Consider the following 23,848-nt stretch of genomic DNA (forward strand, 5'->3'; position numbering starts at 1 on the left):
CGTTTACTACAAGAATAGCATATTCAAGTAATTTCTTAAGAAGAACACGTAACTGCACATGAAAAATAAACAACAAAGAGATATATATTATACAATATGTATGCGTGAAATATGTAAAATATTAAATAAATATTAGAGACTCTCGAAACTGAAAAAAATATATATATCTATATGAGCACACCCGTACCAAAAAAGTTTGGCAAGGGGTATATTAGACTTGAGGACATTGAATGAAAATTTATATGATATAATATAATAAGCTTTGCTTGGATCAAATATTGTTTATTTTTTTATATATATATATATATATTTTTTTTTTTTTCATTTTTTTTTCTTTTTAAGATTTTCCATTTATAGATTTACTTTTTATACCCTGAACCCATTTTCAATGGGAAATCAGGGTATAATGGTTTTGTTGAAATGTATGTAACAGGCAGAAGGAGGCGTGGCAGACCCCACAAAGTATATATATTCTTGATCAGGGCGACGAGCTGAGTTGATTTGCCCCTGTCCGTCTGTCTGTCCGTCTGTCCGTCCGTCCGTCTGTCCGTCTGTCCGTATGTATGAACGCGTCGATTTCAGAAGATATAAGAGCTAGAGACTTCAAATTTTTTTTAAAATGTCCGTAATTACAGCGCGCATATCAAGTTTATCATTAAAAATCGATAACTCATCCCGATCTTTTTTTTATCGATAAAAAACCTTATCGAAAACCAGTTATAAAATTATATCTTCTACACCTTTATTGCTAGAGTCTTCAAATTTTTAATGTATGCTTATATGCAATTTATACAATTTCGGTTTTTATTAAAATTTACCCCCCACCCTTAAATTCACCCCCTCACCCTCCCTTTTGTAAAAAGCGTATTTCAAATACTAGAGACTTGTGCTTTGGCAATTACATGCATATCTATGTTATAATCATAATCTGAAAGTTTCATGAAGATCGTACGTTCACAAAAAAAGTTATTAAGCAATTAAGTTCTCATAGTAAGCGCTCACTGCCGCCCATGCGTGTTTATGCTTGTGTGTGTATATGTATGTAAATGTTTGTGTATGTGTGTGTATGTGTGTGTGTATGTGTGTGTGTGTATGCGTTTGTGTGTGTATGCGTGTGTGTGTATGCGTGTGTGTATGTATGCCTGTGTGTGCGTACGTGCGTGTGTGTGTGCGTGTTTCTTGTGTAAGCTGAAAGACGCGAAAAATTATTAAAATATCTATTGCTCCAAGGGTTCAGGGGATCTCGTAGTCGAGCAGTCTCGACTAGAGCTTTCTTACTTGTTTTTAGTCAAGTCTTTAATAAACAATAGATTGTGTCTAGTGGAGAACATGTCAATGATATATAATATAGTGAGGGTATACGAGAGTCGTATCGTAGATCTTAGCATGCTTAATGTTAATATAATGTACGTATATATGCATTCGATTGCGATATTTGTACGGAAAAACTTGTGTGGGTCTTGGTTCATTGATTGCAGACGACTTGCTGACTTGTCGACTTTAGTAGCAGCAACAGCGGCCGTCTATATGTTTTCTATATGTTTCACAATGCGGAAGTTGTTGAAATATAACAAATCCAAGGCGAGACACAAAGAGCAACTGCATGTGCACATAAAAGATATAAAATGTATCTCCTACTGTGCGTCTGCACTTGCAACAAAGCACTGTGAAGCGGTCTATGTCTATATACACATATATGTGCACAATATATATAGAGACAAGTTCATGATCTGACAAGTAATTAATGTACGGCACTTAGAGTGTTGAGGTCCAGAGATCAAGGAATTACACGCTTGAACTTACCCAAAAATAAATACAACAAAAGATTTCACAGTGCAAACGGTGCAAAGAGCGATGAGTCAAGCGAGTGCAGATCTACAGATTTATAAGATGCTCGAAATAACTATCGAAAGGATTTAACAAACAACAATAAACTGATTAAAGAGCTAAGCCCGGAATACGAAAGAGGAAATACGAACAACGAATTATGCGCGACGCGAACCGGGAGAAAACACAACCGACCTGTCCGAATTGCACTCGATAACTGTGTCAGTGTGTACCGATGGAATGCCCGACAACCCAAATAGAGAGCGAGACACAGAACTGAATAGAGAGTGAGAGAGAGAGAGAGAGAGAGAGACAACCACACTGGATCCGACTCTCCTGTTGGATTTGTTGGCGGTGGCGGGGCGGATTGGAACTCACAGCCACCACCACGCCAACAGGAATAGCAGCAGCAGCAGGAAGAACACCACCATCACCACCACCAGCTAGCATAGAGCTGAAGAAAATTTTTATAATGTGTATCTTCGCATATCCTGGCAGAGGACGCGCAGATAATAGAGAAAACTTGAAAGGAGTTGTGCCCAAGATAACGAAATTTAAATACCCTTACATACAGAGAAGATAAAATATATGTATTAAATATGTATATATCTTCAAAAATATAGTTTTTCTTACTTTTACTATTCATATTTTAGCAAAAGAAATACGAAAAGATTTAATTTGATTTACATAAAACGATTTAATAATCTAATGGTATTAAAAACTTACTAGGCTTCCAATCCATATATATTTTATAGAAAATTTTTTTCTTAAAATAAATTTGATTATTAATACATAACTTACATACGTATAACAATATTTCAATAGTTATATAAAGAGAAAAAACGAGTTATATGCATTGCATAAATAAATTAATTTGCATATATATTGAGGTATATAATCATTCAATATAAAATTTTTCTTTATATCAGCAACCTTTATCTGCCAGTAACAAAATAAGGCACACAATTGAAATACCTTTTTAAGTCAGGGCATGTCAACAAAGGGAAAATCTTGAGGAACACAAACTAACCCCAAAATGTCTGTTGAATGTTTGCCTTCTGGTTTCCTTCAATGGCATTGCCAAATCTTTGGGCTATTATATACACGTTCGCGAGCCCAAGCGCGTAGATTCATTTAGTCCTGAGCTATTTGAAAATATGCAATAGAACATATTTAGAGAAATATTTTTGAGCTTCTTTATAGTTTGGAAATTCCATGAAGACTTTATTTTTTTTTAGATTTAGACCGATAATCAATATTTCGAGTTATACAATTAATAAGTCGATCGAAAGCAATCAAAATAAATTTCTAACCTATATTTAGCTATTTTTGGATTGTGGACGAGTATTATGAAGTCAGTAGCAGCCGAACGGAAATTTATATTTGATTCTTCTGTTTTGAGTCGATTTAACCAACGTGTTTCGCCAGCAAACGTCGCGGGGTGGAAAGCGCCGGCGGCTGAAGTTCCCGGCGTAAAGTTCACTGAGTGTAAGCGAGTGAGTAATCGCGTGTGCTTGACAACAGGACTCCTCGTTTTTTTATAACTGCAGCATTTATTACTCACGTTTATAGAAGCAACTCATAGACCACACCAAAGTACAGTAAAACTTGCCAATTTCTGTTAGTGTATTGCTTCTCGGTTGAGCGAGAATGACAACGAATAGAGGGTTATTTCTGAAGCGCGAGGATGATATGAGAATAAGACATGGATCATAGATAAAACCATAAACTTGAAATGTCTGCTGAATTAATTATATAAATGATATCGATATCCTGTATATGACATATTTCTGAGACATTCCAAAGATATTTGAGCTGATCCAGCTAAATATTTGTAAACTGTTTGCAAATTTTTTAAATTTTAAATGAAATATTTTGGGTATATTGATTTTGCAGATTCAGATTCAGCAAGATAATGACTTATCCGAGTCACTGGAATAGCTTAGCAAAATTCTATATGACTAACACTATGCTATACATGAAGTAAGAGTAGATTCGATTAGATTGCACAAATCTAATAAAGTCTGCCTAATCAATATTAAGTCATAAGTGGCTAGGGAGCCTTCTCAATTCACATGATATCACATGACTGGGCATTAAATTGGATTCCTCGAAATTAATGAAGCATCTTCTTGCTAGCTTTCTACCCCTCGCCGACTATTGAACAGCGTGCGTGTATCTGTGTGTGTGTGTAAGCTGGAGGACAATTGTTCTCTAGCGTTTAAGTCTCACTGAGCAGGAGCTGCTCGAACAATGGTTAACAAGACAACCCGTTGCCCTAGATACATTCGGGGCAGGGCATCTTTAGGAACTGGGATTATTATTATGATTGTACCTCGAATGCTTTATGCCGATTCGCGTTCGAGTTCCAGTTCCAGTTTGGCCGAACAAAAGCGCTTCACATATAAAAACATTAACTTCTGTCCCACTGTCGGCGAAGCAGAGACGCAAGAGGAAATCCAAATCGAGCTGCGGAGGATCTCCCAAGTTTCAGATACAATGGCAAAGACAATCAAAAAAGTTGAGTCAACCCTATTTCGGCTTTAGTTTTATGTTACTTTTATGTTTCATCAATTTTTCACGTTCAAGCGATTTACGTGAATATGTGTTTAGGATTTAGGTGCGCTTTTCCCTAAAAACTCGCGTCCATAAGACTCCCTCCCTGAGCAATTCATTTCAATAGAAATGTAAATAACAAATTTTCATAATAATTGAAATGGATTTGCCAGTAGGAAAATTCCCTAAGGGTGGCTTACAGGCCAACCCAGACGGGAATTGGATGCGGCAAACCCACAGTGGAGAGTTCCTTAAGTCAATTTCCCCCATGCTCGAGAGTTGCAAATGACGTCGATGATTTATAAACTGTTTTCAATTGAATTGAAAGAGGTTCTTCAATCGATTTTACGGTGCATACATAATTTCGATTAAGAGAAATAAACACAGCGAACAATTCGTAACCCTCCCATTGATAAAGAGTCAAGGAATATTAACGAGTCTTCAAATTACATTTGACTCATTTATTTTTTAAGTTTTAGAAGTTAAATATTTAAACCATAATTAGATTAGTCATCAGAACTATTTCGTTTATAGTTTTGCAACCAAAATATAATTTAGATTCTTAAAGATTAATTTATTTATAAAATACGAACAGAACTGGAACTATAGATAGTTCAGTTGAAATTGTACAATATGAAAATCACATTTTTATATTCAAAAACCAAGAACTCTCTCCTTAGCTAAGCTCAATTTTTCTAAAGCTCAATAGAGTTTGAAACTCGTTACAGCTGAACTTCGATTTGAACTTTCACCCGGCTTAACATTTATGGCAAATCATCTAGGAGCCACTTGAACTTAGCTCTTCCAACATTTCTCAAATCATCTAACAAGCTTCCAATTACATTGAAGATAAATTAAGGAAAACTTTTCTTACAAAACAAAAAGAAAGTTTTCAGTATTTATATATACATATATGCATTTTTTGATCTATTGCTACCCAAAAATTAACATTAATTTGCAGTGTCAGTGGCTGGCGGCATTTTGAACCTAACACTTCCTGCCCCCAGGCAACCGGTTCCAGCTGGATCCTTTTGTTTGCAGGACCTTTTGTTTTCGTCCAGTTACAGACGCTGAAAATTGCACGTGTGCACAAATTAGCAGAACTGGTTCCAAAAAAAAAAAAAGGAAAGAAGTACCTTATGTTTTTCTTAAATTAGAAAAAGGAACCACATGAAAGTAGTTTGGCACCAGGGGCGCTTTTACCTAATGCCATTGTTCCCAGCCAGATGGGCAGCCAATGGAAATTAGGAAAATGCTATTGTTTTCCAAATGTTAGCTAAGCCTAGCAGGGAGTATTTGATAACTAAGTTAAGCAAGCTACAGAGATAGGGGACTTATTTATAGATGACAAAAAAGATTTATTAATATATAGAAACATAGTCAAGTACTGCTTTATATAAAAATAGAGTAGTTAGATCTAAATGAGGTTTTTTTTAGTTAGGAAATATTTTTTCTCGTGATACCCAAAGCTTATTGGAATAACTGGAAGATTTCTCGTACGTAACTTCTCCAATTGAATTCCCTCACGATCAACCCCTCCTATACGCCACTTGGAAGCACGTGGTAAACGAAACGAGAATTCTTTTCAACAAACTACGTGAAACAAAAGGCGTTTGAATAACTTGCTGTACTTGTAGGCATGTAAAGGAATTAAAAAACGCTTTAAAAAAAACCCGACCGTCTTGAATGGAAGGCCGCACAGCATATTTACACTCATTGCCAAAAGCAAATCAACCCCTCAAGGCAAACAGTCATGTAAGGGCTGCAGACTAATACACACGCACACGGCACAGCGTGAGATGCGTGTAAATGTCTAAGCCATTACAATGTCACTGGGTCCTTGGAAGCACCCTAAAACCGTGAAGACAGGGCAAGACATTGAAGTCGAAGTACCGAAGGACAAGGGTTGTGGTTCAGGTTAAGCTTCACTCTGAGGGGAGGCAAGGGTGCACAAGTTAGCGAACCATAACATGAATGAGTAAATCACAATTACACACACACACACACTTGGATGCTGGGGGATGATTGGACCTGCGTTGTGGAGGCAGCGGCAGCAACATCAGCGAGCTTTTTGGATCGGAGCTTTTGGATAATGGCGATCATTAGACAAATGTGTGTACAGTAAAAAGCTTCACTTCAGGATTGAAGAATTTAGGTAAACAAGCAAATAGTGGCGAAATTTGTATTTATCCACATTATTTGAATAGTGAATGTATTCAGGGGTTTTTTTTTTTTTTTGCCAGATAAGATGTTCTAAGATATACAAAGTAGGAAAGAACAAAAACTCAGCAAATGGAGATACAAGTCTCTTATAAAAGATAAGAAGATAAAAAGATTACAGGTACTTGCATAAAAATATTTATTATTTTTTAAAGAGATAACTAACACCATCTATGCATGATTTAAACTAAAGGCTTCAGAACTTCAAGCTGAGATAAGAGCTTTAATTAAAGGCAAATGTCTAATGCGTCTGAATGTAGGTGAAACTTTCAATTAAATTAATTAGATACTGATCCATTTATTTAGATATTTAGCTTAACACTCAGACAAAGAACAGACACAATTGAACTAAAATTACTGAAAGATTTACTACATATGTACATATTTATACCTGGTTTTGCTAAAATGCAGTTCTACAACTTAAGCTGATGAACTAATGAGTAAAATTTCGGTCCTTTCTCTTTTTTAACCAGACAACAGTGAAGAGCAATTAACCAAAGTCTAGCGGAAATGTCGCTCAGAGAGTCAATGCTCGTTAATTCGCTCTCATTACTGCACAAGGCGAAGATCAAGAATATGCAAATAAGTACAGAACATATGCATCTCGCTCGCACGCACGAAGTCATTAAGTTGTAGGAGGGTGGACCCAGTGCTTTAAATGAATGCCATCTGCGGAAGTGTGTCAAGCAGAGGGCAAGATAGAGAAAATCACAGAAAGAGAGAGAGAGAGAGAGAGAAAGAGCATACATATGTATGTACATGCATCTGCATGTATAAGTGAGGCATGCAGCATGCAATCTACAGCGTTTGGCACACATTTTGCAGCTGGCAAAGTTTTCGCGCCAATTTGCGCGACCATAAAAATGTGTAGCAAGCAACAACAGCAAATCACAATAAACAGCAGCTAGAGCAACAACAAATAACAGGTTTACAACGGCTGACTGACCGACTGGTTGCCATGGTGAAGGTTGCAATTGAAGCAGCAGAATCCAACACGCACACATACACATACACACCAAAATAACAACAAATAACACAATGCAACCAGTCGCTTGTGAAAAAAAATGCAAGAAACAACACGTTTTCCCGAGCAGTCAATTTTTTTTTGTGCTTCCTTCTAGTTTTTAATTTGATGGCAAACATTTTATGTTAATTAGCGGGGGCGGGGCATACAACCAAACGCACACACTCTTGTTTTGACACCAAATTACGTTACGCTTTGTTCTTTGTACCACAAGCACAAAGTATTTTACATATCTAGTATATGTATACAAAAATATGCATACACTTTATTTATTATGCTAATAAGCAGAGTGCTTACCCAGTTGCCGTTTAAATAAGACTTGCACTTGCACGAAATACACAAATTTTTATTGTAAACTATGTAGCTTTCGTTTTGTTTTTCCAAGAATTCTTTGGGCAATCGCAATACAGCACGCAGGTGTTGAAGACTATTTAACTAGTTTACCATTCGCTTTTGCTTTGATATTCTACACACAGGGTTGCATTTAGCGCGCGCGCACAGTGCAAGCAGTGCTGTAAAGCAGCGCAAAAAGAGATATGAATATGGTATCGAATTAATATATATATTTTTTATTATAAACAGAGATATTTAAATTTAAATTTTTTCTCGACAAAATTATATTATTAAGGCTGTTTTGGAAAATGACTTGAATATAATTTTTTGCTTTACAGCGCTGCAATGCAATTGCGCGATTTTTGAAAATATACTAATTAATCGATGACAAATAATTTTGTACACAAATATTTATTTCAATAATTAAATGCAAGAATGCTTTACATGTCCTCGACGCTGTACTTGTAGGCTTCGTCCTGCACCGCTCGTCGCTCATTCTGTTTGTCGAACCAGCGCTGCTCATATCCATTCGATCGATCTACACCATCCCAGCGATAGCCGGGTCGTATGCCAAAGCGATTCTCCGGATAACTGCCCTCGTACACGGGCAGGACAGGTTTATCGGAATGCTGTTCCTGTTTCTTGCGCTTCTGCCGCATGTACTCCAGCATGGGATCGTCTGCATGTTCCTGTTCGCGCAGATGACGCTCCAAGTCTTCATCGTTGGCATAGCGGGCCACAGGCTTTGACGCCTCGTGCACCATTTCCGCATGCCTTGCCTTCTGGTCCTCCAGCTGCTTGAGTCCTTTGCCCCAGCGATCGTAGAGCTGCTTCTTCTTCTCCTCGTGTTCCTCCTTGCGCTGGCGTTCCACTGGATCCTCGGCGGCAGCGTCGCGAGCGCGTCTTCCTCGCCGACCCGTGCTGCGCATCTGCACCTCCGCGTCCCGTCCAGACACCTCGCTGGACATCTGCTCGAACATGCGTCGCTCCTCCCGCCGTCGCTCATCCGTTTCGATTTTCAAGGATTGAGCATCCTGCAGACCCGCCTTCTTGCCATCCAACGTCCGCATCTGTGTTTGGCCTTTCGGCTTGTGCGTTGGCGGCGGCGATGGCGTTCGAGCGGGCTCCTCCTTGGCCCAGCGGCTTTTGCGTTCCTCCTTTTTGATTCGCACTGGCGACGCTCGACTTCGATCTCGGCTGCCGGATCGACGTCGCCTAGGTGGACTTTGATCAGAATTTCTTCTCTGTCTGGGCGGGGATTGATCGGAATCTCGTCGAGTTCTGTGTTGTTTTAAGTCTGCTTGGCGTCTTCTGGGTGGGCTTTGATCTGAGTCCTTTCTTCTTCTGGGCGGGCTTTGATCCGAATCCCTTCTTTTTCTTGGAGGGCTTTGATCCGAGCCCCTTCTTTTTCTAGGCGGGCTTTCATCTGAGTCCTTTCTTCTTCTGGGCGGGCTTTGATTCGAATCCCTTCTTCTTCTGGGCGGGCTTTGATCCGTATTACGCACTCGCCTGGGCGGGCTTTGATCCGCGTCCTTTCTTCTTCGAGGTGGAGACTGGTCTGCATTGAAACGTCTCCTGGGCGGGCTTTGATCGTCATCATTTCGTTTTTTCCTCCTAGGCGGGCTATGGTCATCATCTCGTCTCCTCCTGGGTGGACTTTTGTCATCATTATCTCGTTTTTTTCTCCTAGGTGGGCATTGATCATCATCTGGTCTCTTTCTGGGTGGGCTTTGATCATCATCTCCTTTCATTCTCCTAGGTGGACTTTGACCATCTCTTCTCCTCCTGAGAGGGCTCTGATCATCATTTTTTCTTCTTCTGGGTGGCGATTGATCCACATTACGCTCTCGCTTGTTCGGCTTTTCTTCATCACTTCGTCTTCTCCGGTTTGGGCTCTGATCCGAATAAAGATGCTCTCTGAGCGGGCTGCGCCTCGTCGGGCTCAACTCGCGACTGCTGCTGCGCTTCTCCAACTTGATTTTTATAGGCAACTCCGGCTCCTGTTTGATCTTCATAGTTGACGCTTTTCGACCCCATAGAGACGCCTCCTCCTTCTCACTAGCGGGCTCTTGCTTGATGCCGTTTTCCTCGGCTTCTGTTTTCGGCTCATCCTTAACGGCAATGTTGCGCCATTTGCTGCGCATGGCATCGGGATTCTCCTCAATGTATTCACCCACGATTTGTGGTGCATCTTCGCCGCCCAACAACAAGTCCTCGTCAATTTCTTCTTGATTTGCATCATAGTCATCATCGTCGATGATTTTGACTTTAGCATGCGCTAACTTTTTTTGTTTCTTCTCCTTCTTTTTCTTCTTTTCTTTGTCACCCGACAAATATTTCTTCAAATATTCCTTTTGATTGATTAATTTCGCATTTTGCTGGGACATTTTCCACTTTATTTTTTATCAACAAGCCAAAACGTTCAAGCAGCTGGCTGAATGCCTATCGATATTCACGAAGAACCCAACTAGTCGATTGAAAATAATCGCATACCCTACTAATCTAAATAATATCGATATGTATATAAATAGGTTATTATATTTATTTACAATTATAAATATGGTATTTATTTAATTTTATTTAAGTAACGTGGAAAATTAAAAAATTAAAATGTAAAAAATTCAATGAGAAGCCACGCATTTTAAATGCATGTATGTGTATTTAAAGTAGTTGGCAACGCGTATTTAACACATGTTAAATTGCTGCATGTTTTGGTATTTCCCAAGAAAACATACGGGTTTTTTTTAACTATCTCCAGTTCGGTCACACCACCAACGATATCCTAATTCTTTTTCGTGCGCCACTAAAAATTTGACAATTTAAACAATACAAGAACCAAATTAAACGAAAATGAGTGTTATTCCTCTTATTCACATTTTTTTTAATTTGACTTCCCAGCTAATGGCAATTAAGAAGCTATAGTTGAGTCGGAGCGATAGTATAAACGCCGCCGCTGAGGCGGTGGCGTCGACAATTTTTTTATATTTATTTTTTATTGAGAAGTGTAAGTATTTTACGGAAAGTTAAAAATTATGAAAGAATAATGTTATGTAGTATAGACCCTATTTTGTGCTACGTACAGACAAGCAAAGCACTTGACAAGATAAACGAGAGACCACGAATTTCGATACTAAAACGGAGGTAAACAAAAACAGAGCGGTAATCCCGTACTTTTGCTTGGATGAGTGGCATGAAAAACAAAACGACCTGCAAAAAAGAAAATAAAGGCTAAACGACCTGACATGTCCCTTTTTTGCATGATTTGCAGTTATTTTTCAATGAATTCAGCTTACAATCCGCATTTAAAGTGAAATTTATTGCGGTATGTGCGGGCTACTTGCTCTCCCAGTCAGTGCGGGCCCGACACACAAACACACACATGCACATGCAAGACGTGCGCTCGCGCTCTCTCTCTCTCCCTCTCTGTCGCTTTCTCACTTTGAGAGAGCATAAGCGAGCGCATGAGAGCGTGAGATTTTGATTTGAACGTGCAGCACTTGAGTTGGGATCTACTTGGACTATTCTCAGTTTGAAAGCAGCACGCACCGGGCACAGTTCGTGCCGTTGAGTCAATGCGGATACCTCGCGCAATAATAGGAAATTAAATAATTCTCGTGTGCCGCCAGAAAGAAATCAAAATTCAGTTGCCTCCTGAGTTTTTACAGTTGTGTGTGTCGGTTGATAGATTTTTTTATATTTATTTCAATTTCATTTCGGCCTGCCCACATGTGTATGTGGGTGTGATTGTAAATTTGAATTAGCCACGGTTTGGGGCATGTATTGCTGCTCAATGTTTGAATTTAGTTGCGAGTAACCTCAAAACGTTCTATTTACCGTTTGCATTTGTGCCTTGCACTGCTGTTTTCTGTGGCTCTTGACCAATTGAAATATTTTTGACTTTGGCGTACGCACGCGATGCTGCCATAAAGAGAGCAATTTGCTATAATTAGAACGCCAGCAAGGGCGCCCGCCGTCACTCGCACCAACTAACCCCTCCTAAAAATGAACGTTGCTCAATGCTTTCTCTCTTGTAAAATAAGCCCATAAAAAAGAGATCGCGCTAAGGCCCAAATCTTGCGGCCGTTGGCCTACTAACCAAAACTTGTCCCCCAGCTCTCTCACACACACACACATACACATATATGCCAGCAGCAACCGACGCGAAAGAATGTTTTTTTTTTTTTTATTGTATATAGTATATCTGAATATCTGTTTATCTTTGCCCTCTCGGACTGCTTTAGGTATTTTCTGTCGTGGTCAAAACGAAAGCGCGTTACGCCAGAAGATCAGCAACAGCAGCGGCCGTAAAGAAAGGCAGCGCGACAGCAGCTATCGTGTAAGTGTGATTTAGCGAGCAAGCTAGAAAGAGAGCGCAAGATATTCAATGTGAATGTGAAGCGTGCGCGTGAAAGAGAGTGTGAAAGGAAAACAAAGTTGAAAAAAAAAGGAAAAATAAATAAATTTTAAAGCACCTCAGATAACGCAAAAGTGAAAGAACCAAAACAATAACAACAAATCAAACAAAATGAGTGCCAACAAACGAAGCCGTAGCAACAGCAACAGCAGCAGCACCACTCGAATGGGCACAGCTGACCAAATGATCGCAGCAAAGGATGTGCGCGACGTCGCCGCTGGAGATAACGGACTTCACAAATTTGACGCTAGCAGCGTTGACGAGCTGCTTGAAATGCCGCGCGTGTGTCGCTGTTGCTGCAAAGGCGACATGGAATTGCTCAGCCTGTTCGAAGCCAGCGATGAGACAGCCAAATTGCAGACATCAACAAAAACTCAACGCCAACGCAAATCAACAATAACAGCCACACCTGCGTCAGAAGCAACACAACAGCGTAAAAGTGAAAATCCAGTGGATTATGCGCTCAGCGGTGCACACAGCGGTATGGACATTGTACGCGAGGAGATGATCATTTGGATGCTCAATGTAAGTAAAAAACCAACAAAATCTTAGTTTTATACATATAAGACAATGTTTAAAGGTGGTCCAATTAGAATATTACTCATATTGTCTTCTCGCTATTCAAAAGTGCTATCGATCGGATTGCTCTTAAATTTATTTACTATAATGGATAAATTGCGCTTAAATTGCGCATTGCTATAAATATAGCTCTCTTAATCGCACATCGCTCTCTCTATCTGACATCTGAGCTCAAGGCAAATGCAATTGCACATAAATTGAAGTAGGATGAAATAAAAGCAAGAGCGAATTTGTATTTTTCGAAGCCTTTCAATTAAAGCTGCGGTAATGTTTTAAAAGCTTTGCCTTAAGAGACTTTTTGCCTGACATTTATTGTTTATAAATACGTGTGCGAATGTAAGCGAGCCTGCGAGAGTGCGTGAATTTTGTGCCTGCACTGCATTTTGATACTCTGACTAAGAGTGTATGCTATTATTGTTGGCGTTGCTGGTGCTGTCGCCCGCTCTCTCACTCTCTTTGCTCTGTTTAATTTTTAATGTGATTTATATGCCGCACATTGTGACTGACTCGGCACGAACCAAAGAACATATATGTGCGTGTATGTGTATGTTTGACTGGATGAGGGATTTGACTGACTGCCTTTGACGTGCCATTTTCCTTCTTGGATTTCTGCCAGCAAGCAAGCAAGCTTTAATTTTTGTTGTGCTGTGGCTGTTGTCCGTATTCGCTTTTACATTTGCCGTTTGTTGTGTGTGCGCTCTTAAATTCAATTGACATCTCTTTCATTTCATTAGATTGGTGCCATTCTTGTAGTTAGAGTAGATAATGATGTTGACTTTGTGGCTGTTAATTGAATGATATGCCAGATATCTCAATGATATCATATTTCATAATTAATGATTTATAATTGCGACATGCAATGCAATTAAGGTTAAATCACCTCCAAATAATTACCGTTAAAAAATACACATTAACATCTTAAACTGAGAACAAATTTTTTATTAGATTTAAGATACCATTAAATAGTTTTTCGCTTTTGGTTATTATTTTCGTTCCTCTAAATATGAATCATTAAATATAATATTAAATATAATTGTATAAAAATAATATTGTAACTCTACTTCCCTTTGTTTACAAATTCAAGCCGTTGGTATGGGTTTTTATACCCTTTAAAAATATATATAGTAAGGCTTTATTATAAATTCGCGTTGTAGATAGAGCAAAATGAGACTTCTAATATTAAATATTCATAAATGAATGCAAATTTGTTTGCTAACGACTTTACACTTTTGAACTATGATAATTATATATACACTTAAATGTAAATATTATATACAGAAGATTTGAATATAAATATGTGAAAATATTTAGGTTACAGGGTATTTCCATGTAAGTCACACTGGACTCATTTCTATTATTTCTTATGTGTTTCACCTAATTTTTCTTGTTTGCCTTTCTGTTATTCTTGGCAATAAAGCCTCATCGCGTGCCATGCTGTTCACCTTCTACCACCCTATCCACTCCTCTTGCTCTATCCCTATTCCCTCTGTCCTACTCTTTCTCTCTCACTGTGGGCAATGTGTGCCATAAACACGCATACCTCAAGCTGAGCTTTGCTCGTGCCACTGTGCATAACAGCCCCCAAAAGAACTTGGAAGCCAAATGGAGTCAACTCAGCGTTACTTTCCGGTCAATTAAAACTATAGTAGAGCCTGCCTAATGTGGACTCGATTAACTTTTGATTACCAATGAATAGCGAAATTCAATGGAATTTACGCATAGTATATTCAAAAATATATAAATGAAATATCTAAGTACCTGGCTGAATCAGGGACTGGCTTAAGGAGGTTTCACTGTACTGTGAATGCGTTTGCTACTGTGACTTGGCCTTAGTTCCCACTAGCTGCATTTCATTTATTATTTTAGCAATCCGGCACCCCCTATATATTTTAATATATACAGATGTATGTTGTGTGTACGTAATGTTAAGGCTGAGATCGAGCTTTGGTTGCGGCAACAATTATTCATACTCATTACCAATATCGTGGTGGGCTCTACGTCAGTCATGGCTATAACCGGTTTCCTTCGAAGGAGAGAGGTGGCGGGGGAGGGGAGAGAGAGAGAGAGAGAGAGAGAGAGAGAGCGAGAGTGGAAACCCCTTGGCCTCGCTTTTTGAAACCCGCATCGCTAAAATGATTTGGACCCACAGTATGTATGTGTGTGTGGCCGCAGCTCAAGGTGTTGCATGAAAAAGTATTTGACCTTAAGTCGCACATTTGGTTTGCTATACAATTTGGCCTGTAATTATTTTCATTATTTATGATTAGTCGCATACTGCACACAGACCTATAAACTCGAAATACATACACATGCATAATTGAAACGGGCTCAGTCGAGAGACGTGCCATTACACCTTACAAATTCATTTGCATTTTCAGTACACCTAACAAAGTTACACTAATGGCTGTTTCCAAGGCAGACATCGTTGAATTTTGTTTAAGTGAAAGGAGTTTATCTCCACTGCTTGGCTATAATCAAGTGTGTGTGCGTGTGTGTGTGCTGCATGCTTGACGGAAATATTTGGTAAAAACCAAACGTTTACATTTTTCGCCTTAGGAAAGTCAATGCTCGTTTTATTAGACACTAAATTGCACAATTTTGTTTTTCAAGTAATAAATTGTTATATTTGGACGATTACGATATTTTTTAAATTTTGTTCAAAAATTCATTTGACTTCTTCAATATTATTTTGTTTATTTACTTTATTTTAAATTAAATACAAATAAATGAATAAAAAGGCAATACCATATACAATAAATAATAATTAATTATATAATTTACGCAACCTTATGTAAGGTAATTAAAATCGGAATTCCAAATTTTATCGAACCAACGACCTATTCACTTCTATGGCATACTAATAAAATAATAAAAGAAAAACAATAAACAAAGTCATTGTACATATACTATATAAAGATTTAATTTAATGATGACTTTTTGAATGATCGTGATGTATTTGAATTAAATTATAAAATTACCTGTAAGCGATGCATAAAAAAACACACTTATTACATTCATTTTTTTGTTTGTTTGAATGTATTAGTGAGCGCACCTCTCCTGCCCTCTTCATCTTCGGTTCATTGCTCAATTTAAAATCTCTGATTGATTCTGGCCAATGAGAAAACGCGCTTATTATTATTTTTTTTTTTCATTTTCGGAACTAGTCCTAGTGTGCTCTAGTTCCCTCTGTCTGCCCCTCGCAGGAATTTACATTCTGCTCCACACTGAGCGCATTTTACGAAATAAGTGCTGCATTTTTAGAGCCATTAATACGTGCGAGGCATACTCAATCTTTTATTATCGTTGATTAGCGAGTAACACTTTAATTGTTATAGTAAATAAACGAAGCGAACCGCAATGAAACTTAATTGTTCCGGACATAGCCGTTAACGGGCTTTATGAAGATTGTGAAATCTGCCCAATCCGGCAACAACTATCATACATATATTTCAGCCAATTCGTTGATTCACATTGAACAACACTTGATGAAAATCCAATCTAACTAAATGCCTTATCAATGATACTGTTAGCTGCATCAACAAGCTATAAATAGACATATATATGTCTATATGTGTATGTTTCTGTTTCTGTATGTACTATATGCATATATATACATATGTATATACATAATTGAAATCAATCAAAAGCTGTTCAATGCCCTCTTTCTGTATTTCTCAATGCTTCGCTTGTGCTTTTTTGCTGATAATGAAAAATTTCGAAAGCAAAGAATTAAAAGCGAGCAACAAAAACAATCAATTTATTCCCGCTGCAACTGCGGCAATTTGTCGGTCAAGAATATGCCTTGATTTAGTCATAAAAGGCTGGCAGCTTGTAACTAATTGTTATCTTCAGGCCTCCACACGTACTCACACACACACACACACACATATATACAGATACACAAACACATACATAAATAGGCAAACTCGCACACACGCGCATAGCTGTTATCTACTAATCCAATTTAGTTATAAAACTGAAATAATTTGGTAAACAATTCGCCTTGGATGTTATTTACTTAGAGATGGGCGCGTGATCAAAAAGGAAAGCAAAAAAAAAAAAAAAAACCTTATGACCTTAAAAGTATTATGTGAATAAATAACCAATGTAGCTATGTACATAAGTTCGCGGATTTATGGGTAAACTTATTAATAAAGCATGAGCTTTCGTGTTACAGTCAATCAAACTAAACGTTTTAGCCTGCCCGTGAGCTGGCAACGGCATTCCTTATCAATATGACAACAATCGATACATAATATATATGTGTGTATGTAAACAGTTGCCAATGGAAGCAAAGCAAAATAGAATCTTATGTTTAGGAAATTTAAATTAAAGACTCTCTTTGTCAGCTGGGGTATCTAATCTTTTTTTTTTTTTTTTTTTTTGTTTACCATTCGCCAGTAAATTGAAGTAAATATTTACTTTAACTTTTCTTTATAAATATATTTATTTATATACCTTATATATATACATATTTTACATATTTATTTCATATACACATTTATTTGTTTGATAAGGCACTCGGTGATGCGGTGTCTAATCTCTGAATTGTGACACTTTTTGTTTGCAATTTTAACTCAGCTTCCAAAGAAATATTTAGATTTTCAAAAATAAATACATTTATTCATTATGGTTCTAATTAATTCATAAAATGCTGCTTCATGGTCTGTTTTAAAATATATGTTGTACTCTATGCCATGATTGCGATAGGTGAAATGTCTTGGGGGCCTTACATACATAAACAGTTGTAGGTTAGATGTATGCTAATAGAGATAAGCATATACATATACATACAAATTATATAAATATTAAATTATCGGCTTATCAATTGTTAGCTGCTTCACGTGTTAATTGTATTTGACATTGCGCTGCGCACGTTGTAAATAATTGCCTAATGAAATCACCAGAGTATTTAATAAATAAAGTAGTCTCCGTATAACATAATTAAATTGAGTACGAATATTAAATGGAATACTTATATTCCATAGTGGTGGTGGTAGATATAGATGTATATTTATTTAAATATTTATATCATAAATGTGTGCTAAGATATTCGATATATATTAAGACAGTTCAATTTTGGGTTCATAAAACTCGTTCGATATTTATTCAGAATCGTGCTTCGACTTTCTTTTCGTATAGCTGCTGCAAAGAAAAGCCCCATTCATATGTCTCTTTATGCAGCGAGTACCGTTTTCTAATTTGATTTCCAAATTGTTTCTTGGAAATCTTTCTCATCAGCCGCTTGCCGTTCTCTTAGCAATGCTAATCAATTGCCAGCAGCGAGAGAAACTTCGCACCCCGGCTCAGTGTTGTCGAAATCCCGCCCCCACTCCACCCCCTGGACGGGGCATTTGCTGTTTTACCTTTAGCCGAAAAGTTTTGCGTGGCCAATTAAAGCGGGCGGCAGCAATAAAACAAACAATGTGGCGCACGCTCGACCGCTCACGACCAGGAACTGTAAAATATGTCCAGGAAACTGCAAACAAAAGAAAGCAAATCAAATAATATGAAACCCCTGACAGGAGCACTAAGTGGAATATAGAGGTAGAAGCAGACGTGGCAACGGAGGTTGGGGCAGAAAGGACTTTGGCTCTTTGAATGCAATTTGTGAGGCTTTTCAAATAGGTGGCACAAACAGAACCAGAAACGTAAAGCGAATCGCAAAAGCATTAATACCTATCCGATCCAGCAATGCACGCACATATTCGAATTATAAAACTACCAAGCACACTCAGAGAAATTTTGAAAGGCTTTCAAGTCTAAGTAAAATAAAGATGGTTAGGAAGAAAAGTCAAATCAGCTGACACCAAATAAGTGAGGATATTTCACTATCTTTATATTCCTTATAATATAGTTTTGTGCATTTCACAAGATAATTATATCTATTCCAAGTATTTCAGTTGCACAAAATATATATCTAAAACTGAAAAAAAACCCTGAAAAACATTACAAATTTATTTATATTTTGTATTTCTCAGAACTTTTATAATATAACACAATATTAGCGTCAGAGTAGCTCTTTTGAATTTCAGCTTAGTCATTCTAGATTGAAGTAAACCTATTTTTCTCTCAGTGTGCATACATATATTCCTTGCACAGAGAAGGTTTTGCAACCCGGGTGTACGTGACGCTTGGAACGATTTTATTGGGCCAATCGTAGGGTAGGAATTGAAACTGATTCGACTCCATTCTGAAGCCTGTCTAGAACACTCTAGTACCCACAAACACACATACACTCACACATGCACACGGACTCACGTGTTGTTGTTATTTAACGGTCGATTACATTATTATAAAGTTTGCACCAATTTCAATTCGATTTGTGCGCTTTTGTTTACATTCGATAACAAAAGCAACGCAACCAACAAATAAAGCCGCCCCCGCTATCTTTCACAATTTCTTCGTATTTTTGTTTGTTTGTTTGTTTGTGGTGCACACGTTTTCAGGCTTTTCACACAATATTATTTTGCAATTTTCTTTTATTTACCTGCGTTTCTCATTGGGCGTATTCGCAACTCATTTTCCACGCTGTTATTAGCAGCGCACGGCCAACCAGCCAATAGCCGGTAAAAGAAGTTTGTGTGTTTGTTGTTGTTGCTAATTGAATCGAGGGTTGCTTGATAAGTACAATAACAAAGGTAGCCGCTGCGGGGGTATGGTGTTTATATAACCGACAACCAGGTGGCATTCAAGAGGTGATAATCCCTTATTATTAAACTCAATTTATATGGTAACGAGACGGCAGAGCGAAGTCGGCCTTTGTTATTTTAAAGGCTTATCTACTTATTTATTGAAACTTGAATATGGGGTTGGTCCACAATGAATGTTTACAGTACGTCATTAAGAGAATAAACAGTCAAAAGTTCTATATTATTTTAATTCACGAAATTTAAATTAATTTGTTACATATCGAATAAATAAGGTGTTTGACTAAGTCATCGAAAATATATGAGTAATCGAAATGATAAATTTATAATAAATGGCTATAAATCGATGATAAAGCAACTGGTTAAGTCATCTCTAAAATCCAAATAAAATCTTAGTTGAGCCATGAAAAGATAATTAGTAACAGCAATTATAAAACTAAACTTTTTAATAGAGCCATAAAACAATTGATCGATTAAATCGATCAAATATCTATAGACATGATTTATTCTGCAACTAATTAAGAAAGTTCTAATGTGAATTTTAATAGTTGAAACTAGCACTTTAGCATATCAATTGCATGTTTGATACTATATACATCACAAAATATATACATATATAACTTGAATAGTACGGATAATCGATAACATAAAAATAAATATATCGAAAACTTTTTAATACAAAGCACTTACTGAAAGCTGACAAATACTATGCTATGTTATATAAGAGGTAACTAAAAGTCGGTCAATTGCATTTTTGAACTAGATTTTGTAAGTTTTTTTTCTCGCATGGCACCGCCATGAAAGAGTCAATTGTTTTTTTTCTTCTCATTTTTTCGTGAATGAAGCAGTTTCTCACGTGTCAGATTGTTTGTTGTTTTTGTTGTAGTTGCTGCAGTTATTGCCTGTTGTCTATTCACAAGCTGACATTTGGGGCCTGTTTCTTAGTTCGGCTGCTAATTCGTATAGCTCAATGCGAGTCGTTTATTTTTTGTACACTGTCTTGAAAAAGGGCCTTATGACATTGCTGCTATTGTTGTTACTTCTGTCATCGGTTGTTGTTGTTGTTGTTGTAGTGGACAATTGATTCATAGAGTTAATATGCGTTTTACGATGCTGATGTAAGTGAAAGTAGTTTGTAGCCAATCAAAGAAAAATTTATGAGTCAGTAAAATTTTTGTTAAAGCTTCCAAAATTGTTGTTTTATCATGATCAGATTTCAACGAAATGCGATCCAACTAACTATTATATACACTTAGCTGCCACAAAGCTCCACAAGAGTGGCAATTTAATTGACTCAATCAACTGGGTCAAAAACTCTGTTTATGGGTGAAATATGCATTGCATGCACTTAACGTATTATTTTGTATATTTATTTAAAGAAATGTTGGCCTTCTGCGAACGTTCCTTGAGAACGTTACTTGCGAATTATTTATCGTGTATATATTTTATATAAATATATAATTTATGTGCTCGTATAACTAAGCTGCAGCCTGCAGATTTATGCGTCGCGTAAGCAACAACAATTGGGAAACCAATTCACATCACAACTCAGCAGAGAGGTGCTAAACTGTCGTGTGTGTGTGTATCTGAATATATATGTGTGTATGTATATGTTATCACGTTCTCAAGTTAGTTTCGTTATGCACCCTGTTACGACAGCCAGCGAGTGGAGTATATTGGTTTCATATACAACTTAACATCTCCCTTTTCAGATTATGATTCTCTTTTCGTTGTTTGAAAAATACTTGTGGTATTATTAAAATGCCGTCAATTTTACAAAATTATGATATATAAGATATAATATAATAGATATTAAATATAATATGATTTGTATATTTGAAAGTTAATTTAATTTAATTTCTTTATTTAATTTCTTTTGAAGTGAATGGTAAAATTATACAAGTTTCTGCATTTCCTTACTAATGTTGCAAAAAATTTGGTAAAGCCTTCACACTCACATGAATTTCCCCAAATTGAGCAACAGTTTGAATTTGAGTACTAACCGGTCGAGCTTTGTGTTTTTAATGTGTTTTTTGATTCTTCCTTCCTTTTTATTTATGCATACATATATGCACATATATTATATCTTGATTCTGTGCAGGCTCTGTGCGTCAATGTTAATTCGCAAATTGTAATTTTGCAAGGGCATCCAGACGTCGAGGTGCCTCATTGAGTTTATGTTTATTTTTGGTTTTCTTCTTCTTAATCTTCTTGTTTCTTCAGTGTAGCCGGTTTACAGGCCTTACGTTTACTTTATGTACTTTATGTTGCTGCTGCTGTTGTTGTTTTTGTTGTGGTAACACTGTAGTAACTTTTTTTTATTGTGTTAACTGCTGTTGCTGTTGTTGTTGTTGCTGCTGCCGTTGTCTATCGCTTGTCTGGCCACTTTTTGCATTTGTTGCGCTCTATTTGACTTTTACTTTTCGTTTTGCCAGCAGCAACAATTGCCTGCTTTGCTTTGCCATTCCGTTTGGTTTCGTTCCGTTCATACGGTGCCTGGTGTATCTATCGATTTCCGCCTCTATAAATCCCCAATAAATCCCTATTATATCGCCGCACAGTTGTTGTTTGGTTAATATTATAACATTCCATTGTGTAGGCCCCTAAAGAAAGTAAAATTTATATTACACTCAATTGTTTCAATATGTTCGGCTTTGCGGTAATTGTGTTCGTATCGCCGTAGGAGGTCTTTCGATTTCTTTCGCTGGGTTAGCTATAAGCAATTTATACTTATGTGTGCGATGAGCTCATTGATCTAGAAGAAATATTGTGAAAAAAATAAAGAAACTGTGACAGGCGATGCAGACATAATTAAAGTGGACCAAATTGGGAAAATGCTTGAGAACTCAACATGAGTGTTTCTCTCTTCTTCTTTAGGTTTCGCAATACAATTTCATTTGTTTTCATTGATTGCGTTTTGGTTACGTGGGAAACTATAAAATATATATATATTACAGTGAATATAGATCGCAACGGGATTGCTCTATAGAGCCTATGCTTGTAAGCGTTTAGTTAAATAACATTTTATTGATGTTGCGAACTTTTTAGAAATTCTTTTTCATTTTTATTTTATTTTTTTCTAATTGTCAACCAGTTAAAGGCTCTTCCTCTAATTTATTAATTTGAAATTCTTTGAAGACACTTCTCTGGTATCAGGCTCCTCCTCTTTAAGATCCCAACTGAAGTTTAAAAATGTTTATTTCCATAATATAAACAATAGCTAGTTTTAGACCTACTCAAATAAGCAAAGTCAGCTCTGCTCGTTAGATCTTAACGTTTTGATCAACTGAAGGCAATGGAAGCTGCAGCTGGTCAGCCGAGGGCATCTCTATGGCTACTCTCACTATCGCAAATGTATTGTATCTTAATTAGATAGAGATGAAATGTGCCAAGGCACAGCTGCGACTGTTTGCGGTTGCCATGTTATGTTATAGTTATGGTTATGGTTTGACTTAATGTTAATGCTAACGTTATAGTTATTGTTATTATTGCCATGATGTCAGTGAGCACAGCTGGACCAGGTTGAAGCCAACGTGAATGCAATAATGCACAAATCGTTTAAGTGCTACCCGTACCGTGGACACCCGCTAAGCAGATGACGACACAGTGGCTCAAATTCAAGGAGCGTAGCGTCCAAGATATTGACTCACTCTGCCACTCGGATACAAAATGATGCAATCATAAAGCCCACTTAACGTTTTCGCCTACCAAAATTCAAGTTGAACACATTTGCCTTCTATGAGGCGTATTGTATGTTAATCTGATTTGAAGCATCTCACGCCCCGTAAATCTAGTCGCAAAAGGGGGAGGAAATTGTGGTCGTGCTCTCTATCCTCTTCTTCTCCCTGTCCCTCTCCCTCTCCATCTCTCTGCGATATACTATAACCGCATCATCTATCCATTGCGCGCAGCTGTGACAATTATACCAAAATGTATTTTGATAGCAGCTATAGATATATAAATGGTGTTCTCGTGGAGTTTATTTCTATCAAGTGCATAAAATACTTCGAGCACTTAATGTTTTATTTTTGTTCTATTTAATGTGGCCACAAGTGCGGCTTGTTTGTTGCCATGTTAAGTGCTCGTCTAGAGCAGATTATATGTACATATGTATGTGTGTATATGCAATCTAAATAGCAACTGATCATTGAGTACACGCATATAGACGATAGTCGTGTCGCTGATAACCGATAGAGGGTTTCTGTAATTGCCATTCAGTGCTTCTCGAAACGGAAGGGAAACATT

At 37.3% G+C, this 23,848-nt stretch overlaps 2 protein-coding genes across 11 annotated transcripts in view; one reads left to right on the forward strand and one right to left on the reverse strand.

Moving 5' to 3' along the window:
- Positions 1-8,352: 8,352 nt before the first annotated feature.
- LOC108620667 (uncharacterized) lies at positions 8,353-10,440 on the reverse strand. The gene has a single exon (XM_018017565.2). It carries the CDS (start codon positions 10,345-10,347, stop codon positions 8,401-8,403), a length of 1,947 nt encoding a protein of 648 aa, XP_017873054.2. The 5' UTR covers positions 10,348-10,440; the 3' UTR covers positions 8,353-8,400.
- A 169-nt stretch (positions 10,441-10,609) lies between these two features.
- The window catches only part of mld (molting defective), a 32,853-nt gene continuing 19,614 nt past the window's right edge, over positions 10,610-23,848 (forward strand). Inside the window, exons 1-3 of one of the 10 annotated variants that reach the window (XM_089461921.1) lie at positions 10,611-10,964; positions 11,043-11,101; positions 12,202-12,899. In XM_089461921.1, coding sequence (XP_089318047.1) covers positions 12,486-12,899 — 414 coding nt within the window. In that variant the 5' untranslated portion in view covers positions 10,611-10,964; positions 11,043-11,101; positions 12,202-12,485. The other 9 variants (XM_089461926.1, XM_089461918.1, XM_089461928.1 and 6 more) reach the window with 9 other exon arrangements.

Source organism: Drosophila arizonae, chromosome 2 (assembly GCF_054131065.1).
Source record: "Drosophila arizonae isolate 15081-1271.41 chromosome 2, UAZ_ARI_1.0, whole genome shotgun sequence".
NCBI classification, from domain to species: Eukaryota; Metazoa; Arthropoda; class Insecta; order Diptera; family Drosophilidae; genus Drosophila; species Drosophila arizonae.